The 17,589-nt window shown below is 35.9% G+C and overlaps 3 protein-coding genes, 1 non-coding gene and 1 pseudogene across 4 annotated transcripts; 2 read left to right on the top strand and 3 right to left on the bottom strand.

Moving 5' to 3' along the window:
- The first annotated feature begins 6,690 nt into the window (after positions 1 to 6,690).
- On the top strand, positions 6,691 to 7,519 carry LOC121808806 (MYB-like transcription factor EOBII). The gene is made up of 3 exons (XM_042209381.1): positions 6,691 to 6,823; positions 6,913 to 7,042; positions 7,138 to 7,519. The coding sequence occupies exons 1-3, from the start codon at positions 6,700 to 6,702 to the stop codon at positions 7,517 to 7,519; spliced, it is 636 nt and encodes a 211-aa protein (XP_042065315.1). The 5' UTR covers positions 6,691 to 6,699.
- A 210-nt stretch (positions 7,520 to 7,729) lies between these two features.
- On the bottom strand, positions 7,730 to 7,803 carry TRNAI-AAU. The gene has a single exon. It is a non-coding gene; the product is annotated as a tRNA-Ile (tRNA).
- A 104-nt stretch (positions 7,804 to 7,907) lies between these two features.
- LOC121810005 lies at positions 7,908 to 8,401 on the top strand. Its single transcript, XM_042210877.1, has 2 exons — positions 7,908 to 8,036; positions 8,118 to 8,401. Exons 1-2 carry the CDS (start codon positions 7,921 to 7,923, stop codon positions 8,314 to 8,316), a joined length of 315 nt encoding a protein of 104 aa, XP_042066811.1. The 5' UTR covers positions 7,908 to 7,920; the 3' UTR covers positions 8,317 to 8,401.
- Positions 8,402 to 8,406: 5 nt separating this feature from the next.
- LOC121810004 (2-oxoglutarate-dependent dioxygenase DAO-like) lies at positions 8,407 to 9,692 on the bottom strand. Its single transcript, XM_042210876.1, has 3 exons — positions 9,222 to 9,692; positions 8,835 to 9,150; positions 8,407 to 8,764 (listed from the first exon to the last, which is right to left on the bottom strand). Exons 1-3 carry the CDS (start codon positions 9,554 to 9,556, stop codon positions 8,513 to 8,515), a joined length of 903 nt encoding a protein of 300 aa, XP_042066810.1. The 5' UTR covers positions 9,557 to 9,692; the 3' UTR covers positions 8,407 to 8,512.
- A 350-nt stretch (positions 9,693 to 10,042) lies between these two features.
- On the bottom strand, positions 10,043 to 14,345 carry LOC121807957 (annotated as a pseudogene).
- Positions 14,346 to 17,589: the final 3,244 nt, after the last annotated feature.

Raw genomic sequence — 17,589 nt, 5'->3', positions numbered from 1 at the left:
TGTTGGTGTCCCAACTAAATTTAGATGATAATATAAAGAGAAACATCTTTAAAAAGTACTTCCTTCGTCCGCAAAATGTTGTTCATGTTTGATTCGGCACGGGTTTTAAGAAATGTGAAGAAAAGTGAGTGGAAAAAGTTATAAGTGGAATGTATGTCCCACATTTATATATTGGTTTTAGAGCATCTCCAATGCACGGATGTCCCACACGGACATCCACTAGGACTTCCCAAAAACACCTCCTGCCACGTCACTAGGACTTCTCATCCCACTGCCACGTCACTAGGACTTCCCCTGCACAATCCGCCCTTCTCATCGCCCTTCCCACTAGGACTTCCCGCAATTAAAAAAATCACAATTATTTAATTACGTAACGGAATTGTAATTTTGACACGGAATATAGGGAAAATTACATAATAAAAAAGAAAAAAATATATAGTCATACAAAAAAGAAAAAATACATAGTCATACAAAAAAGAAAAAATACATAGTCATATAAATACCGAACGTCCGACCGTATATATAGAGTTTTAAAAAAAATAAATAAATACCGGACGTCCGACCCATGCCACAATGGCGGACGTCCGCCCGCCCGTCGCCCGGACGTCCGAGGACATGCGACGTCCATACGGGACATCCGTAACCGAGTGCCTTCGTTACAATGGCGGACGTCCCGGTCGCCCGTCGCGGATGTCCGACCGGACTTCCGCCGTTGGAGATGCTCTTAAAATAGAATGTGAGTGTAATGAGTTGGTGGAAAGTGGGCACCATTTACCAAAAATGGAAAAAAAAAAAAAAAAAAAGCAAAGTGAACAACATTTCGCGGACGGACCGAAATGGCAAAATTGGACAACATTTCACGGACGGAGGGAGTAAAAGATTACGATAATTTGCCCTCAACTTAGAGACATTTTCTTTTGCATCATAAACTATGGTTATTTTAAAAAAATTCAAATATTAATAATTGATCTCAACTTTTATATCTTTAAAAGATAAGTATCTATACTAATCTAAAGTGCAAGTTTGATAAAAAGTCCTTAATACCCTTTTTGGAGGGAAAATGGAAAGATGAGGTGTCTTCTATTCAAAAATAAATTTTTAAGGCAAAAACAATTGGACAAATAATAGCCCAATAAAATGCTAAGTTCTTGAAGAAGTGTTAAAACACATTTAAATAGTGCACTACCATTAAATTTTTTTATAATTAAGTTATTAAATTTATATATTAATTAGCCTTATATTTTATTGTTTTTACTTCACTTAGATTATAAATTAAAATTGCATAAATATTTCAATCACTGGGGAGAAGTAAATTCTTCATTTTGAGTGAGACAAGATAAGTACATTTCTGTTTTTTAAATCTCCATATTTCTTTCAATTCTTATTTTCTGTATATTTATTATATTTTATATTCATTATTTGAAACTCTTATGTCTCGTGCATAGCTCGGGTGTTAATACTAGTTTTTATAATGTCGGAGTTCTATCCCATTTTCATTCATGAGTTCTTAAAAATATTATGCTCCATAAGATTCATTCATGAGTTCTTAAGAATATTATCCTCTTCAAAATCTCGAAAAGTGGACAAATTCATTTTCTTTAGAGCATCTCCAGTGGGCGGATGTCCCACTCGGACATCCACTAGGACATCCCAAAAACACATCCTGCCACGTCACTAGGACTTCTCATCCCACTGCCACGTCACTAGGACATCCCCTGCACAATCTGCCATTCCCATCGCCCTTCCCACTAGAGTTTTAAGAAAAAATAAAAATAATTACCGGACGTCCGACCCACTCCACAATGGCGGACGTCCGCCCGCCCGTCGCCCGCACGTCCGAGGACACCCGACGTCCTCACGGGACGTCCGTATCCGACCTTCGACGCCACAATGGCGGACGTCCCGATCGCCCGTCGCGGACGTCCGACCGGACGTCCGCCATTGGAGATGCTCTTAGAGCATCCACAACCGTGCTCTTGCCAGCGGCACGGTTGTGGGCCCGGGCGGTACTATTCATGCCTGCTCTCTGGCAAGAGCACAACACCCACAACTGTGCTCTTCCGCAAGGACGAGCACAATTAATATAAAATTCTATTAAACAAAAACATTTCCATAATATTAAAATCCATTTAAAAACCACAATAAATATTACAAATTACAAATAAAATTAAAAAATACATAATTAAAATCCTAAAAATTAAAATTACATAATTAAACTCCTTAAAATTAAAAATTACATAATTAAAATCCTAAAAATTAAAAATTACATAATTAAACTCCTAATAAGACTACGCATCCGGCGGGATCAACCCCAATTGTTTTTGGAGACCTTTTATCATGGTCTCGTGTGTTTCAAGTTGCGTGGGGGTCATAGATGAAAATGGATATGAGAATGGATATTGGAGAATGATGATGAGAGTTGTGTAGTTTGATGTGAATTTTTGGAGTAAAATTGGAGGTATTTATAGATGAAAGTGTGTATTTTTGGAGTAAAAAAATGGAAAAAAAAATTAAAAAGGTGTAAAAAACGGTTATAAACGGATATATTTTTTTGGGGAAGTGAATTTTTTTTTTATCGATTTTTTTAATAAAAAACCGATTTAAATAAATAAAATAAAAAATGTTTAAACACAACGGCTATGCCGTTGACGAATGGGAGCGCGCCACGTGTGCGTCCGCTGGCACGGACGTGCTCGATACATCGAGCAGCGCCGTGCCAGCGGCGCGGACGGCGGTGGCGACGGACGCCACCGCTGCGCATGCTCTTAGTCCTAAGAATATATACTCCATAAGATTCATTGCAGGAAATCCTCTGATAACACTTATTCTTATTTTTCAATGATATTCCACAAAATAAATGTCACAATCACTGGCGGATCCAGGTGGGGTCGGGCGGGGTCGGCCGACCCCACCACCTGCCACGGAGTGCACCGGAAAGCTACTTTCTTCAGCCTCTGACCCCACGGGGTCGGCGTTCACGTCTCCGCCCCCACCTCACGTCCTCACGCTGTGTGAGATGATGGGGAGACTGATCAGAGAGAAAGGAAGGAAGTGAGGCAGCCGGATAGGTAGACTGTCGTCGAGAACGAAGGAGTTGGAGGGGAAGAGTCCTTCCGCGGTTTTGTTTTCGAAGAGAAAGAGGAATGGTATTGGCGATGTCATTATTGTTTTCTCATCCCTATATTCACTCGTGAAATAGAATAAACCGGCATCAATAAATTTAACTAAGTTTAAAAGATTAAATATCTTAAATATGTTATCTAATTGTAAAATGGGCTTTGAAATATTTTCTTTATTTGAATTAATTCTTAGAAGTCCATTAAAAATATTTTCTCATCTTATCAATTAATGTTAAATAGTAGTAGTAGTAATATTTTTTTTACAGTATATCAAAATCAATTTATCTAAATTAACCACCTACTTATATAAAGTAAATATTTCTTAATTTCTTCTACTCTTAGTTTTATAATTTAAATTTTCAACCTTATTATTCATATTCAATTTTTTAAATCTTTAAAAATTTGGTATGTTACAGAAAAATTATGCTATGTGTATGTCATTTTTTTTGTCAAAATACGTAATATAACATAATTGTTCTCTCTTACTTTATTATTTATTTGCATCTTTGTTTTATCTAAGATCATATTTTATTCTTTCTTCAGTTAGCTCCAGAAACGTCTTTTTCTTAAATTTTGTATCCAAAAGAAGAGTCTCGCTTATAACGGGACGAAGAAAGTGGAGTATGTTGTTTTAAGAATATCGATACTCGCATGAATTATTTATATTAAAAAATATATTTATAAAAATAATTAATTTAAACAATTATTTTAAATAAATGTTTACTATCTTGTTCGACCCCACGATAATTTGTTCCTGGATCCGCCATTGGTCACAATATTATAATGCATTGCTAGCAATAAGATGATGACGATTAAAGAGAAGTGTAACTGTACGTAGCAGCCACCAAATTTGACAACTTTATACAATTTCTAATGCTATAGGATGTTAGCATCCGATTAATAAAACCTCTCAACATAATAAATTGTAATTATGCTAACCTCACTACCTATATATAGCATTATGCCATTTAATTACTCCTATTTAACCAGTAATTATGTGCCGTCACATTCTAAAAATACCACATGATACTCCACGCGTCCATCATATGAGTCATTGCTATCCTCTTTATGCTAAACTTTACTATTTTTATTTTATTTAAATACCTCCTATTACTATTTTGGGTTTCAAGAATCTTCTAATGCTTCCCAGGCCAATAGCTAGATAGATATATGCATATTACTCCTATGGATACGGTAAAAAAAATTAAGACCTTCCGTGTGTATTAAAATAAACATTGTCTTGTATCGTGACAAGATATGAGTTCATCTGTGTTGGGATATTTAATATTGATGCAGCGACGGAACCGGCGTAGGCCAAGCCACCGCGCCAGTGGGGGCTTGGCCGGTGCCGGACCCTATAACTTCGCCGTTGCCTCCCCACCCCGCCCCAGGAAGTTTCAGTCTGGTCTCCGAAAAAGAAATATACTATAGAAGAAGATAGGGGATATGAATGGAATTTAATTTAAGCTAGAGAAAAATGATAAAGGCTATAAAAAATAGGCACATATATTTACCAGCTATCGCTCTTCCCTTTATAGAGTTTAACATTTCCTACCAATTTACTGACTTCTAATATACTGTATTGTACTCACTTCTTATTTCATTTGAAAATATAAGTTAAAATCTAATTAAATATGTGCTATATATATGCTCTTTTAAAAATGAATTAGATGATCAATAGATTAGAAACGGTAAAATTAAATTAAATATTTTCTAATTTCCAGTTGAATCTAGTTTTTTAAAATTATCTAGACGAGGCTCAATACTATATTTATGTATTCAATTTAAAATTTCACATTTAAAAATTACGATAGTGCATTCAAATTTGTAAATTTGTACTATAATTTAATATATTGATTTTGAAATGAGATAGTTAGGTATTTGGGTTGTGTTTTGTATTTATGATTGTGTGAATTTAAGATTAGGGATTTAAAAATCGTAAAAATATTACACATAAAATTGAATATTATTACTCCATCCGTCTCACAAGAATGTGCGCTATTTCATTTTTAGTCCGTCACATAAGAATATGTACTTTCTAATTATTATTTTTTTCTCTAATGCGGCGGGACCCATTCTCCACCAATAATACTTTAATTACTTTTTCTCTCTACGTCTCTTTTACTTTACCAATTTTACATTAAAATATGTGACAAATCCAAAGTGCATATTCTGAAATTCGTGTCAAACCTAAAATGCATATTCTTTGGAAACAGAGATAGTATTATTTAAAAAAAATTCAGCGGCTTACTTAAATTTCTGATTCCGCCACTGTATTGATGCAACATCTACTTAATCTAATATTAATCTCAAACGCGCCAGATCTAATCTATTCCTTTAATGGGAAAAAAATCGACCACATCCGATGTGCTTGAGTCAAATAGAAAGAAAGTAGTAATTGGACCGGTCAAAATTGGTGAAAACAGTCAATAAAGTTTGACTTGTGTGTTGTTTTATTAGCATAGTAGTTTGACGTACAAGGATGTCACTTAATTTTTACTCTTTCAGAGACAATAATATGAAAATGATTGATAAAATTGATATTTTTTTGGGAAGATTGAGATTTGGAATAAAAACCGATGTGATTGTGAAAGATACTATATTATATCTGACTGGACTACTTGGCAAAGTTTGTAGAGGAATTAAATAGTCTATAGTATAAAATGAATCATAAATTCGACATCATTAGAAAAAACATCGTTATAAGCGTTTGCATTCATTAGTAACATGATGATTGATATAAACGATTAAAAACTGAAAACAAAATTTGAATTAGAAACAACGTTGGAAATGTACAGATGAACTCCCTCATAATAAAAAATACCCTTTACGTCCCATTAGTGTTGGATTATATTCTTTTTTTCGGGCCGTTCTATTAAAGTTGTGTCATTTCTTTTTTCGATAAATACAACACACTTAGTAATATTTATTGTCGTCTTATAATTTATATTCTCAGTAACACAATAGTAGTAGTAGTATTTCTTATAGGAGTATTACATAGATAAAAGATAGATACAATACATATCAATTAAGGTAATTGACGATCTGTATATTAATTAAGTGACTTAAATTAAACTATATTTATGAGATGTAAAGTTCCTAATTTTAATATGTGATACAGTAAAATTGAAAAGACAATAGTCCCAATAACACAACAATTAATTAAAGAATTAAGAAAAGGTATAGAAGAATAAACTATAGAAACTAGTTACACAGCTCCGGCATAAGAAAATATCGTACCGTGGCCAAGATTTGGCATCGACATTTGGCCCATGTTAATTGGCATAGTCTAGCAGATGGAAAGATTCATGGACACCTGGCAGATTCGCTGCTGATTTTGTAATAAAATAATCCAGATTTAATGGTTAATCATGTTTAGTGCTAATTACCTCAGCTTCTAGTGGCTCCAAAAGCAGAATGAAGATGACCCCAACTCTCTCTCTCTCTCATGTACATGCATGTAGGCGTGTGTGTGTGTCTATATATATAAGAGAATATTGTGTAGCAGTCATGTGCCATAGAAACTTCCGACAAATAGTTGAAAAGGGAATACAATACAAATATAGTTCATAGTGATTCAATGGAGCAAGCTGCAGCAGGTTGGTGGAGAAAAGGGCCATGGACTCCTCAAGAAGACCAGCTTCTCTTTCAGTATGTCTCTCAGCATGGTGAAGGCAGATGGAGCTCTGTCTCTAAGTGCACAGGTATGTCTATCTAGCTAGAGATAAAAAAAACAAAGAATATATGCATATTATGATAGTGATTGTGATTGACTGATTGTGATTGTGATCAGGTTTGAGAAGGAGTGGGAAGAGCTGCAGGCTGAGGTGGGTGAATTACTTGAGGCCTGGCCTTAAAAAGGGACACTTAACACCACAGGAAGAAGGGATCATTATTGAACTTCATGCCCTTTGGGGAAACAAGTAATTCATCTCTTTTTCTGTCATTCTCCCTCCCTACAATGTGCTATATATAGTACTATTAAATTGATGATTTATATTTATATGTATGTGTGCAGATGGTCTACAATAGCAAGATACTTACCTGGACGAACGGACAATGAGATCAAGAACTATTGGAGGACTCATTTCAAGACAAGAAACCCATTGACTGCGAAACAACAAAAGCGCAATATTATCAAGCAACAGCAAAGTGAGCATATGCATACCAATAGTAGTGGTAGTGAATCCTCGGCTCACGAGAAGAAAGATGAAGAGATGAGCATCATCGATCAGTTATTGATGGAGGAAAGTGCATTGTCGTCCGATTTTGTGCCATTGGATTGTTACTTGTGGGGTGGATTGTGGAACTTGGATGCTGAAAATGATCATCTTCCAAATATACCGCCGGAAAATTATCATCCTTTTGATGGCGATGCAGTTGATTATTTTCTGCTTTAAGGAAGCTAGGCTCAAGAAGAGATTACCATTTACTTGTTTGATAATAGTAATTCATATAGTTTCGAGTTCCATTTCATGTTTACCGAATTCAAATTCGGTTGTAACTCTTCAGTTGAATTGAAATATATTTTAAATAAAGGAAAAGGAATGGCTTTGCATTATTTTGTTCTTCGCCAAAAAATATAATGGAATTCAGCGTAAAAATATAACTGGCCCATGCAGGTTTCGAACCTGCGACCTTCGCGTTATTAGCACGACGCTCTAACCAACTGAGCTAATAGGCCTTGTTGAAATGTAAATGAATCAATATGATTATGTATGTATTTTTATTATGATAATGATAATGATAATGATGATGAAGATAAGAACAGTCCAGTGGAGAAATTTGTGGAGATGAAAGCATGTTTGAACAGATAACAACAAGCGAAGTAGCAGGCTACGCCGTCGGAGCTCTGCTCCTCTCCGCCACCATTTCAGCCCCCAAGATCGACTCCTTCATCTCTTCTTCTCAGCGCAGGTCATTTTATACATACACTCATTCACTTTGTTTTCTCACTTTGCTTTTATGTTCACAAAGAATTTATCCATTTCCGAGCAGTTCTTTAGGCATGTGTAAGAGATGCGGTGATGTGAATCGCATCGCTTGCCGGAAATGCAAAGGCTCTGGACTCATCAGACAAGGAGGCCCTTCCCCTTTGACTCCTATTGTTTCTCAGAAATCCACTTCACTTTCTTGCACCTACTGTGCTGGAAGAGGCTGCTTTTCCTGCCCTCAATGCTCATCCAATCGACCTTAATTCACTACTTATTTCATGTATTACGTTTTAGTGAGTTTGTTTCTCAAACATATATATATATACAAAGTTATAGCTTCACAATAAATTCAATTCTGTCCAAAGATACATAGCTTTATTTATTCCTCAATGAATTGGTTGAACATCCCATTACAATACATAGTAATTGATTTGATATGATTCCAGTTACAAGTTTGCTTTAACCTTTATGAATGCGGAAGCAATCCACAGTTTCACCAGTCTGCAGACTGTTGGACACTCGGAGGCTCCTATAATCATGATAAGTGAAGGGCGAAAAGAGGCGAGGATGTTCCGCATCCACCAACTCCAGTGGCGCCTCCACCATCTCCGCCTTCGGCCCCAACAAGAAGGAAGCAATCGACAGCCTCGTGCCCGCTTCCTTACACATCACACGGTGCTTCACGTTCAGGAATCTCCCATTGCTCCACACCTTTAAACCCCCAAAAAAAAGTTACAACAATGTATTATTAGGAAAGGCTATCTTGTAAGATCAGACTCACAGCTGCAATATCACCAAGATTGACAACAAGGGTTCCATGGGATGGATCAACGGGCTGGAATTCGCCGGAGGGCTTCATAACCTCGAGGCCACCGATATCTTTATCGTCGTGCAGGAGAGTGAGGAAGCTAGAATCAGTGTGCAGCTGCACACCAGGGGAGTTGACAGTGTGAGGGGCAAACTTGTACTTGTTGATCCTGAACTGGCAACACCAATCATCAAAGGAGAAGCCTCTCACACCTAACCCTAGCACAATTTTACCCCCAATATCCACCAGCAATTCATTCACTGCTCTTGCATACTTGGAGATAACATCCCTGATCAATTCATAGCTGACAATCATCACTTTTTCTCATCAAACATAATTTACTAGTGAGAGAATTGAAACCTTTGCTGAGGAGTAGCATCCAAGTTGGAGCAGAAAGCATCGACAGCTTGGGGGGAAGAGGTGTCGTAGAGGCCGAGCGCCTCGTAGAGCGGATTGACCGGAGACGGCGCCATGTATCCGCTTCCCGGGATGACGTCGCGGTTTCTGGCCTTGACCTCGGCTGGCAGATCCAGCAGCGATCCCACCACTTGCCTCATTTCGTAGAGCAGAGAATCTGGCAGAATTCCCTCGTAGTTGACTATCCGGAAGCATCCCCACTCCTCGCACGCAGCCACCAGCATCCCTGTCTCGCCGGGGAAGTCTTGCAGATCGATCACTGGAATTTTACTCGCCATTTCTTACACCAAAATTGCTTGCATTCTTCTTGCTTTTTATGATGCTCTATATGTCGACAGGTTGAGACATATCTTCATTTTTCTAGGATTTTGTCTGGGGGAAAATAGACAGGTTTGTGGATGCTGCACGCCTTTAAAGACTACTCCATTATTCTCAATTTTGGATATCTTTTAGTATTTTACTACTACTATTTCCTACATGTGACTAAATCACTTCATCATTCTCTGCCTAATACCAGGGGGGACTCAGAGAGATTTGGCCTCTTCGATTATATTCTCTTCAACTGAGAACAGAGTAGTACAATTGTAAAAAGCATTGTTAAGCCAGAGATTATTACAAAAAAATTTTGTCTCGAGCAGTTAACATTACTAAAAATTAAATCTTAAAATAAAAATGAATTTTCAAATAACAAATTTAAAATCAAAGAGATATAAAGTGACATAAAAATGAAGAGATAATTTCACATGGGGGTATAAAAAGATATAACGTCACCTAGAGTATATGAAATATCACCCTGCCCTCACCCCGGCCTCTTGCTCGCCCCACCTAACTCGGGACTATTTCTGGTGGAGGAACGTGCATCCTGCAGCCCAGGGGTAATTTTCATAACACTGGGTCTCGAGCTAAGAAGGATTCCAACATAAGTTTTTATTTCACTTTCTGATAAACTGTACCAAGAAAGGTACTAAGACATGTCTCCAAAGTGACCGAAACGAACTACTAGAGTCTCTCTTTCTACTAACACAAAGCGAAATACACAAGCAGTTACAGGAACACGCAAAAAAAAAAAAAAAAACTCCAACGCAACTATCTGCTCTCGTATTTTCTGCACAGTCGGTCTTGTCACAAGGTAAAAAAGGAATACCAACAAAGAAGTGGATGGAAGAGCTATTATGAAAGCTTGAGATGTGCCTTTATGATCCCCATCATTTCACTACCAGTAAATCGTCCGAGAATTCCTCTGGCTGCTGCTATCTCATTGAACTCGAAAACTTTGTCCCCATTAAAAGCCAGGCCCTGTTTCTCTTCTTGACTCCTGTCAGCATGTGCTAAATCCCCACCAGATTCAACGGTTGGAAGAGGAAAAGGATCGAGAGGGATATTAGAAAGATGTGAATCTCCACCCACAGCACCAATGAAGTCTTTCAAACGACACAGTGTAAATGGGACTGGTTCGAAGCTGTGATCACCATATTCAACTGGAGTAGAATGGACCCCGGTGACACAAATGTAATATTGGAACTCCCCTGCAGCCTCTGCCTGCCAGAGGAGCTTAGTTAGTTGCCCTATAGCTTTATCAACAGCTTCTAAGCCTTTGGCTTTGAATACACTTGCTTTATCATGACCAGCATCATCTATTGCCTGCAATTTTGACATGTTTGGAAATACTCAGAACACAACAGAACCAAACAATTCAGATATTTATATTCAAACTGAACAGAGACGAGTAGGAAGAATTTAATCAGATAAATAAAGCTTGAGATCCAACTTTCTAGCAGGAGCTCAAAGCAGCTGCAAAGGTAACATACTTTCCGCACACAATTACCAAGTATGCATAATGACATGTTTTGTTGTACGACATAAGCAAGAAAAAGTAGTACTCTAAGAACAATTATATCAGTGACAAACTGAATGGACATAAATTAGTAAAACGCAACCTTAATGTGAAGGAAACCGAAGTCATAGCCATTAGGTCTACCGGGTTTATGTTCATCTTCCCCAGGCACAAAGACATTGGGGCATGATTTAGAAGGAGCTGAGAGTGCTCTGGCTATTGCATCTGCTTTTGAGGTTAGCAGGGTTCTGTAGTCTCCTGTTGCTCCTGGAGCTCCTAAAATATCAATACCAAGTGATAAACCCAAACCAGCAATAATCTTGGTAGGAGCAACCATACAAGGCCGCAAACCGTGTATTTTTTCAAAAGGAGGGACCTGGATTTGTCATTTTTGTTCAGAAGCAACTATCCAAAAATGGAATTTCCAATCAAACAAACAGGCAGCCCATACTTTTTAAATTTATAAAATGAGAGGTAGAAGCATATACCCAATTTATCAAAGATTACCTCAATTCGAATCCCACAACCTCGTAAGAGGACAACATTAGCTATATTCTTTCCTTCAGCAACTCTTCTAGCATTCACAGGATGGCCAACCAAAAATGCGGGATATTTCTTTCGATAACTCATTAATAACTGCAGCCGTATTCTTTGCTTCACTAAAATCGTCAAGAGGTTGAGCTTGTAAAAGTAGGCGATTATCCTTCAATGGATCGGTTCCTGATATGTTTCCACTTAATTTTGGGCCTTTAACAACCACCCCACACCTATGCTCCATGGCATACCTATAAAAATGATAATGCACATGAGGTATACTCAATGAACAGTAGCATTAGCATATCAACAAGCCTAACTGGTTAGAATTCACAGCTCAACTTGGATGCAATTTTAACATTAGCTTAATACTATTCAACAAAGTGAGGGTGTTTTCTAAACTTGAAAAATCCAGAACGACATGCACCTGACTCTAACTTCATATTGAGGAAAAGAAGGCAGCTTGAGTCCATCCAGTGCTGCACAAAGAACAGGTCCTTCTTCTTCAAAATGCCTGTCTGCCCCCTGCTGGTAACTACTCCAGAACTTTCATCAAGAGTTGCAAGGTTGGACTGAGAGAAAAAGATGGTTGAAATGAGAACCAGCCATATTGTTTATAATTATTAATTCAGAATAATTAAGATTGTATCCAGTTGGTATAAGACAAACTATTGTGAAGATCAATAAGATGCAGCTATAAAATGCGGTTCATTATGAGATTGTGCATTCCTTTTGAGTTGATGTAGAAAAGGTTTGAATATCTCAAGGCACAATAATTTTCATTAACTGTACGTCTAAAGAAATTATGATAATTTTTCCAATCTAAAACTGCATCAACTAATAAGACCTTAAGCATAGTAACAGCGGAAAAGATGGTGCGTACTTTAAAAGCGATATCTCCAAGTGCCATAGCCAAACCTATACCCATGGACTCAAATGCACCTCGGCCTCGATAATAGATCCTAAGATCATAGCCCAGTAGAGAGAGATGTGCAGTGTCACTTCCACAACCTAAGCCTACTTCAACAGGGTCCATTAGACCGTTGATGCCAGCCGATGCAATTGCATCCAAATTAGGGACATTAGCAACTTGCATGGGAGTCTTAAAACCAAATTTTGGCAGTGATACATCTCCCACCCCATCGACTAAAATAAAAGCAACCCTTCTCTTTGGCTCTTTTGAGTTAACCATTTCCTACAGCTATAACACTTATTTTTACCTATGCAAAAGGTTATCTGCAATCAAGACACCCATGTTAATTTTAGTATGAACATCTTTCAACAATCGACTAGGAAAATAACAAAGAAATTCTATCTTAATATACCAATTTCTGGTATCATCATATAATTATGGTATCATAAACCTGATTTAAAGTCTTGATCACAAATATGAAAAATAGAAACCGACAAAAAAACAAACACGATTAGAAACCTCTCAAGCAATACAACAAATAAATAAATCTATCGCCAAGCAAACATGTAGCAACTTATTGTTAAAAACTACTGAACTTCAGCCAAAGTCAGATGGAAGCAATGACATTCTTTCTGTTACGTTGTTATGAACGAAATCCATCAATGAAAAAATTGTATCCAGCCTAAAAATACATTAGAAAAACAACCTCAATACACTGAAAAGAACAAGGAACAAATTGATCGATCACCATAATTGCAAATACCATTGAGCAATCTTAAATCATAAAACTCAAAAACTGATATTAGTATTTCACTAGTCTCCGGAAAAAATGAATTAGCGAAAATATGTTTGTTCAAAGTTCAAACCAATGATTTAAAAACCGAACTGATAAGCAAACTAGTGAAGCTATCGGTTCATAGTTTAACTGGTCTAACCACTTGTCGAGCCGAAATACTATAGCAAAAATATATCTATGCATGTAATTATATAAACATGAAATAATTAGAGCCTCAAAAATCATTAAGCATTCAATTAATGCAGAAGCTAAAAACCATTCAAGCATTCCATCAAACAGTAAGCAACCATCAAATAGTTAGAACCTTCAAAAATAAAGCAATCAGATACAACACATTGCTTCATTAATTCAGTAAAAAAACATATCACAGTGAAGAAAACACATTGCAAAGATTCAAACAAACATTAATCACACACCAATAAGAAACAGAGAAAAAAAAGCTCACCAAAATAAGCTTCAATGTTTTTAAACGACAAAGTAACATTGTTTCCTATCTAAACCACATTGCCAAAAACCACGAAACAACTCATTTCACAAAAGCAGTAGATTAATACAAGGAAATCCACATCTTCATCCAACCGTAAAAATCCCAACCCTCTTCTCATCTATTTTTGCTCAAAAAATCTAAAAAATGAGTTTTCTTTTAGCCATTTTTTTTGCTTCAACAGGATTTTAAAACAAAAGTGAAAAAAAAAATTGATGATAAAATAATATGCGAAGTAAACTAATCAGTTTCCCAAAATGACAATATCTGAGAATTTAAACGATTCAAAAGAGTAAAAAAGAAAGTTAAAAATAGAAAAAATGTACATGGTATCAAAAGCGAATTCTTTTAGCTCTTATTCCATCTAAAAGAATTAGGGCATACAGGAAGAGAGACATGGTCGACTCGTGATCGGAGGGGGGCGGCGACGTGACGAGTGGCAACAAGGAGAGAGAGACAAGTAGAGGAGATGGAAGAAAGAGAGGAAGTGAAGTGAATTCGAAAGATCGTTGCAAACACGTGAACAAACAGCAATTAAAATAAATTTATGAAGTAGAGTATATTCTATGTATATTGGTGTTAATTTCAAAATAATTTTACGTATTTTCAATATTTTTTTAGATTAATTTAGAAAATTTTCATTCTTATTAAGTTCAACTAAATTTAATTGATAAAATTTTGTATGTTAAGTTTTTATAATGTATTTTTATTTTTTTATTTTAATAGTATAAATTTTAATTATACTATAACATATTTAATTTAAACAAATAAATAAAGAAATAAAACATAATTTTAATAACAAATTATAATTTCATAAGTAATTCAATCAAGTACAATAGTTTTACACCAAATGTAATATATTATTCAATAAAATCCATTACGATTACACGGCGAATAAAAACTGGAATGCAATTCAACCAATACTTGCTATCAGCTATATAGAACCTGATGTCCGACCAAGTGTGTGAGCAAACTGATTCGCTGATCGTCTTGCAAACCTCACAGAGGATCCAGATACCTCTTTCAAAAGTTGACGACAATCTTCTACCACTGCTCCAAAGATGAATTCATCCTTCTGTACCCCTATCACCGCGAGAACTACCGTTTGTGTAACATCCTTGGTACATGTCTAATTATATATATATATATATATATATGGATGTATTTATTTCCTTTTTGTATCTTTTGTTCTTTGTTTTTTTTTAATCTCAGCCCCACGATTTTGTCATCCGACGGTTAGATTGGTGCCACGTGTCATTTAATAATGCAGATTTTCAGTTGAATAATGCACACCGACTAATAATGCACCATTATAGTGTAATAATGCACATCATCTGGACCGTTGATGAATGAGATCTAACGGCCCATATTAAGAAGAATAAAGGATCTAAGAGATGAATAGGAGAATAACGCTCCCATATATATATATATATATATATATATATATATATATATAGGAGTGTATTCATTTCTTTTTCCTATATTTCCTCCTTTTTCCTTCTTAATATCAGCCATTAGATTAGAGAAATGGACGGTCAAGATCAACATTGGGTAATTAATCCCGTGTTGCATTATTTGTCCTATTTTGTGCATTATGAGGGTACAATAGTAATCTAATAATGGCTGGAAACCGCTACGAATAATGCACCACATGGTCACGAGTAATGCATATAATTGACTATATAATGCACAATATGTTAACTGCAATGCATACGAATAAGATGTACCATGTTATGATGTTTGGACACACGTTTCTTGTTTCCCCTAAGGGTTTAATAAGCTTAGGGGCTAGGGTATAGTACGTAGACACGTATGTAATCTTCACATGGTAACGAGTAATGGATATAATTGACTATATAATGCACAATTTGTGAACTGTAATGCATACGAACAAGATGTGATGTGTTATGATGTTTGACACACGTTTCTTGTTTCCCCTAAGGGTTTAATAAGCTTAGGGGCTAGGGTATAGTACGTACGCATTAATAACAAATTATAAAACGATACGAATAATTCACCAAATTGTCACGAGTAATGGATGTTATTAACTATATAATGCACAATATGTGAACTGCAATGCATACGAATAAGATGTACCATGTTATGATGTTTGACACACGTTTCTTGTTTCCCCTAAGGGTTTAATAAGCTTAGGGGCTAGGGTATAGTACGTAGACATTACTAAATGCACGTATGTAATCTTCAATCCGTTGATTAACCCATATACACAATACCTCTAATAATGCATAATATACTGAGATAATGACAATTAACAGCTACATAATGCACTACCTAAACCAAATAATGCACATACGTATATTCCAATAACAACAATTTGTTAGTAATGTCTACGTACTATACCCTAGCCCCTAAGCTTATTAAACCCTTAGGGGAAACAAGAAACGTGTGTCAAACATCATAACATGGTACATCTTATTCGTATGCATTGCAGTTCACATATTGTGCATTATATAGTTAATAACATCCATTACTCGTGACAATTTGGTGAATTATTCGTATCGTTTTATAATTTGTTATTAATGCGTACGTGCTATACCCTAGCCCCTAAGCTTATTAAACCCTTAGGGGAAACAAGAAACGTGTGTCAAACATCATAACACAGCACATCTTGTTCGTATGCATTGCAGTTCACAAATTGTGCATTATATAGTCAATTATATCCATTACTCGTTACCATGTGAAGATTACATACGTGTGTACGTACTATACCCTAGCCCCTAAGCTTATTAAACTCTTAGGGGAAACAAGAAACGTGTGTCCAAACATCATAACATGGTACATCTTATTCGTATGCATTGCAGTTCACATATTGTGCATTATATAGTCAATTATATGCATTACTCGTGACCATGTGGTGCATTATTCGCAGATACCAAAATGTGGCAGTTACTTTTCCGTCAAATGTCAATAATAACCCTGTAATGCATACAACCACCTTCTATAATGCAACACGGAACCAGTTTTATAGAATCAATCTGATCTGTTGATGCCTTAGATCTAACGCGTAATATTAAGAAGGAAAAAGGATCTAAGATGTGAAAAGGAGAATAACGCTCCCCTATATATATATATATATATATATATATATGCCAAAATTAGGGAAGAAGGTTTTGGTTAGAAATAAATGCCAAAAAATTGAGAAATTTTCCAAACAGTAGATATATTTAATTTAGGTTCATAGATTATTGATTAAAAAAAACTATTAGTTGGGCATAATTGCAATTATATGTTGGTAGACTTTACATATGTTACATTAGAAACAGTCAACAGAGCCACTATGGGTTCCTACTTCCTAGTGTTTTGAATATTTCACATCGATACATAGGAGTAGTACTACTACAAATCTACAATACTACCATTAAACATTGATATTACAGATTAATAAATTATGGAAGTAGTGCACTTGATTTGGGCTCGATTCTCCTTCAAACCAATTTAAGCCTTTTATTTTGATATACTCCTTCGGTCCCAAAAAATTAATAAACTTAATGTAATAGATTTTAATGTATATTTGGTAAAGTAAAAGAGATAAAAAAAGTAAGAGAGAGGAAAGGTAGTGGAATAATCGTTAGTGGGTTGTGGGTTCCACGTAATAAATGACGTGTAAGATTATTATCCATTGAAAAACTTTCCATATTTAGACTTTGTCTAATTTTAGAGAACGTTCCAAAATGTTAAAACTAGTCCTTTTTTGGGACAAATAGAGTAATTTAGCATATAGTATAACAA

This window comes from Salvia splendens, chromosome 6 (genome assembly GCF_004379255.2).
Source record: "Salvia splendens isolate huo1 chromosome 6, SspV2, whole genome shotgun sequence".
Classification (NCBI taxonomy): Eukaryota; Viridiplantae; Streptophyta; class Magnoliopsida; order Lamiales; family Lamiaceae; genus Salvia; species Salvia splendens.
Note: the sequence above shows the minus strand (reverse complement) of the source record. Positions and strands in the feature narration are given on the sequence as shown.

What these genes read in the sequence shown, in the direction of transcription:
- LOC121808806 (XM_042209381.1), top strand. Translation starts at nt 6,700, where the DNA reads ATGGAGCAAGCTGCAGCAGGTTGGTGGAGAAAAGGGCCATGGACTCCT. An exon ending in CTCTGTCTCTAAGTGCACAG is followed by an intron (nt 6,824 to 6,912) that starts GTATGTCTATCT and finishes GATTGTGATCAG; the next exon opens with GTTTGAGAAGGAGTGGGAAG. An exon ending in CATGCCCTTTGGGGAAACAA is followed by an intron (nt 7,043 to 7,137) that starts GTAATTCATCTC and finishes GTATGTGTGCAG; the next exon opens with ATGGTCTACAATAGCAAGAT.
- LOC121810005 (XM_042210877.1), top strand. Translation starts at nt 7,921, where the DNA reads ATGTTTGAACAGATAACAACAAGCGAAGTAGCAGGCTACGCCGTCGGA. An exon ending in ATCTCTTCTTCTCAGCGCAG is followed by an intron (nt 8,037 to 8,117) that starts GTCATTTTATAC and finishes ATTTCCGAGCAG; the next exon opens with TTCTTTAGGCATGTGTAAGA.
- LOC121810004 (XM_042210876.1), bottom strand. Translation starts at nt 9,556, where the DNA reads ATGGCGAGTAAAATTCCAGTGATCGATCTGCAAGACTTCCCCGGCGAG. An exon ending in GATGCTACTCCTCAGCAAAG is followed by an intron (nt 9,151 to 9,221) that starts GTTTCAATTCTC and finishes TGAATTGATCAG; the next exon opens with GGATGTTATCTCCAAGTATG. An exon ending in ATCTTGGTGATATTGCAGCT is followed by an intron (nt 8,765 to 8,834) that starts GTGAGTCTGATC and finishes GGGGGTTTAAAG; the next exon opens with GTGTGGAGCAATGGGAGATT.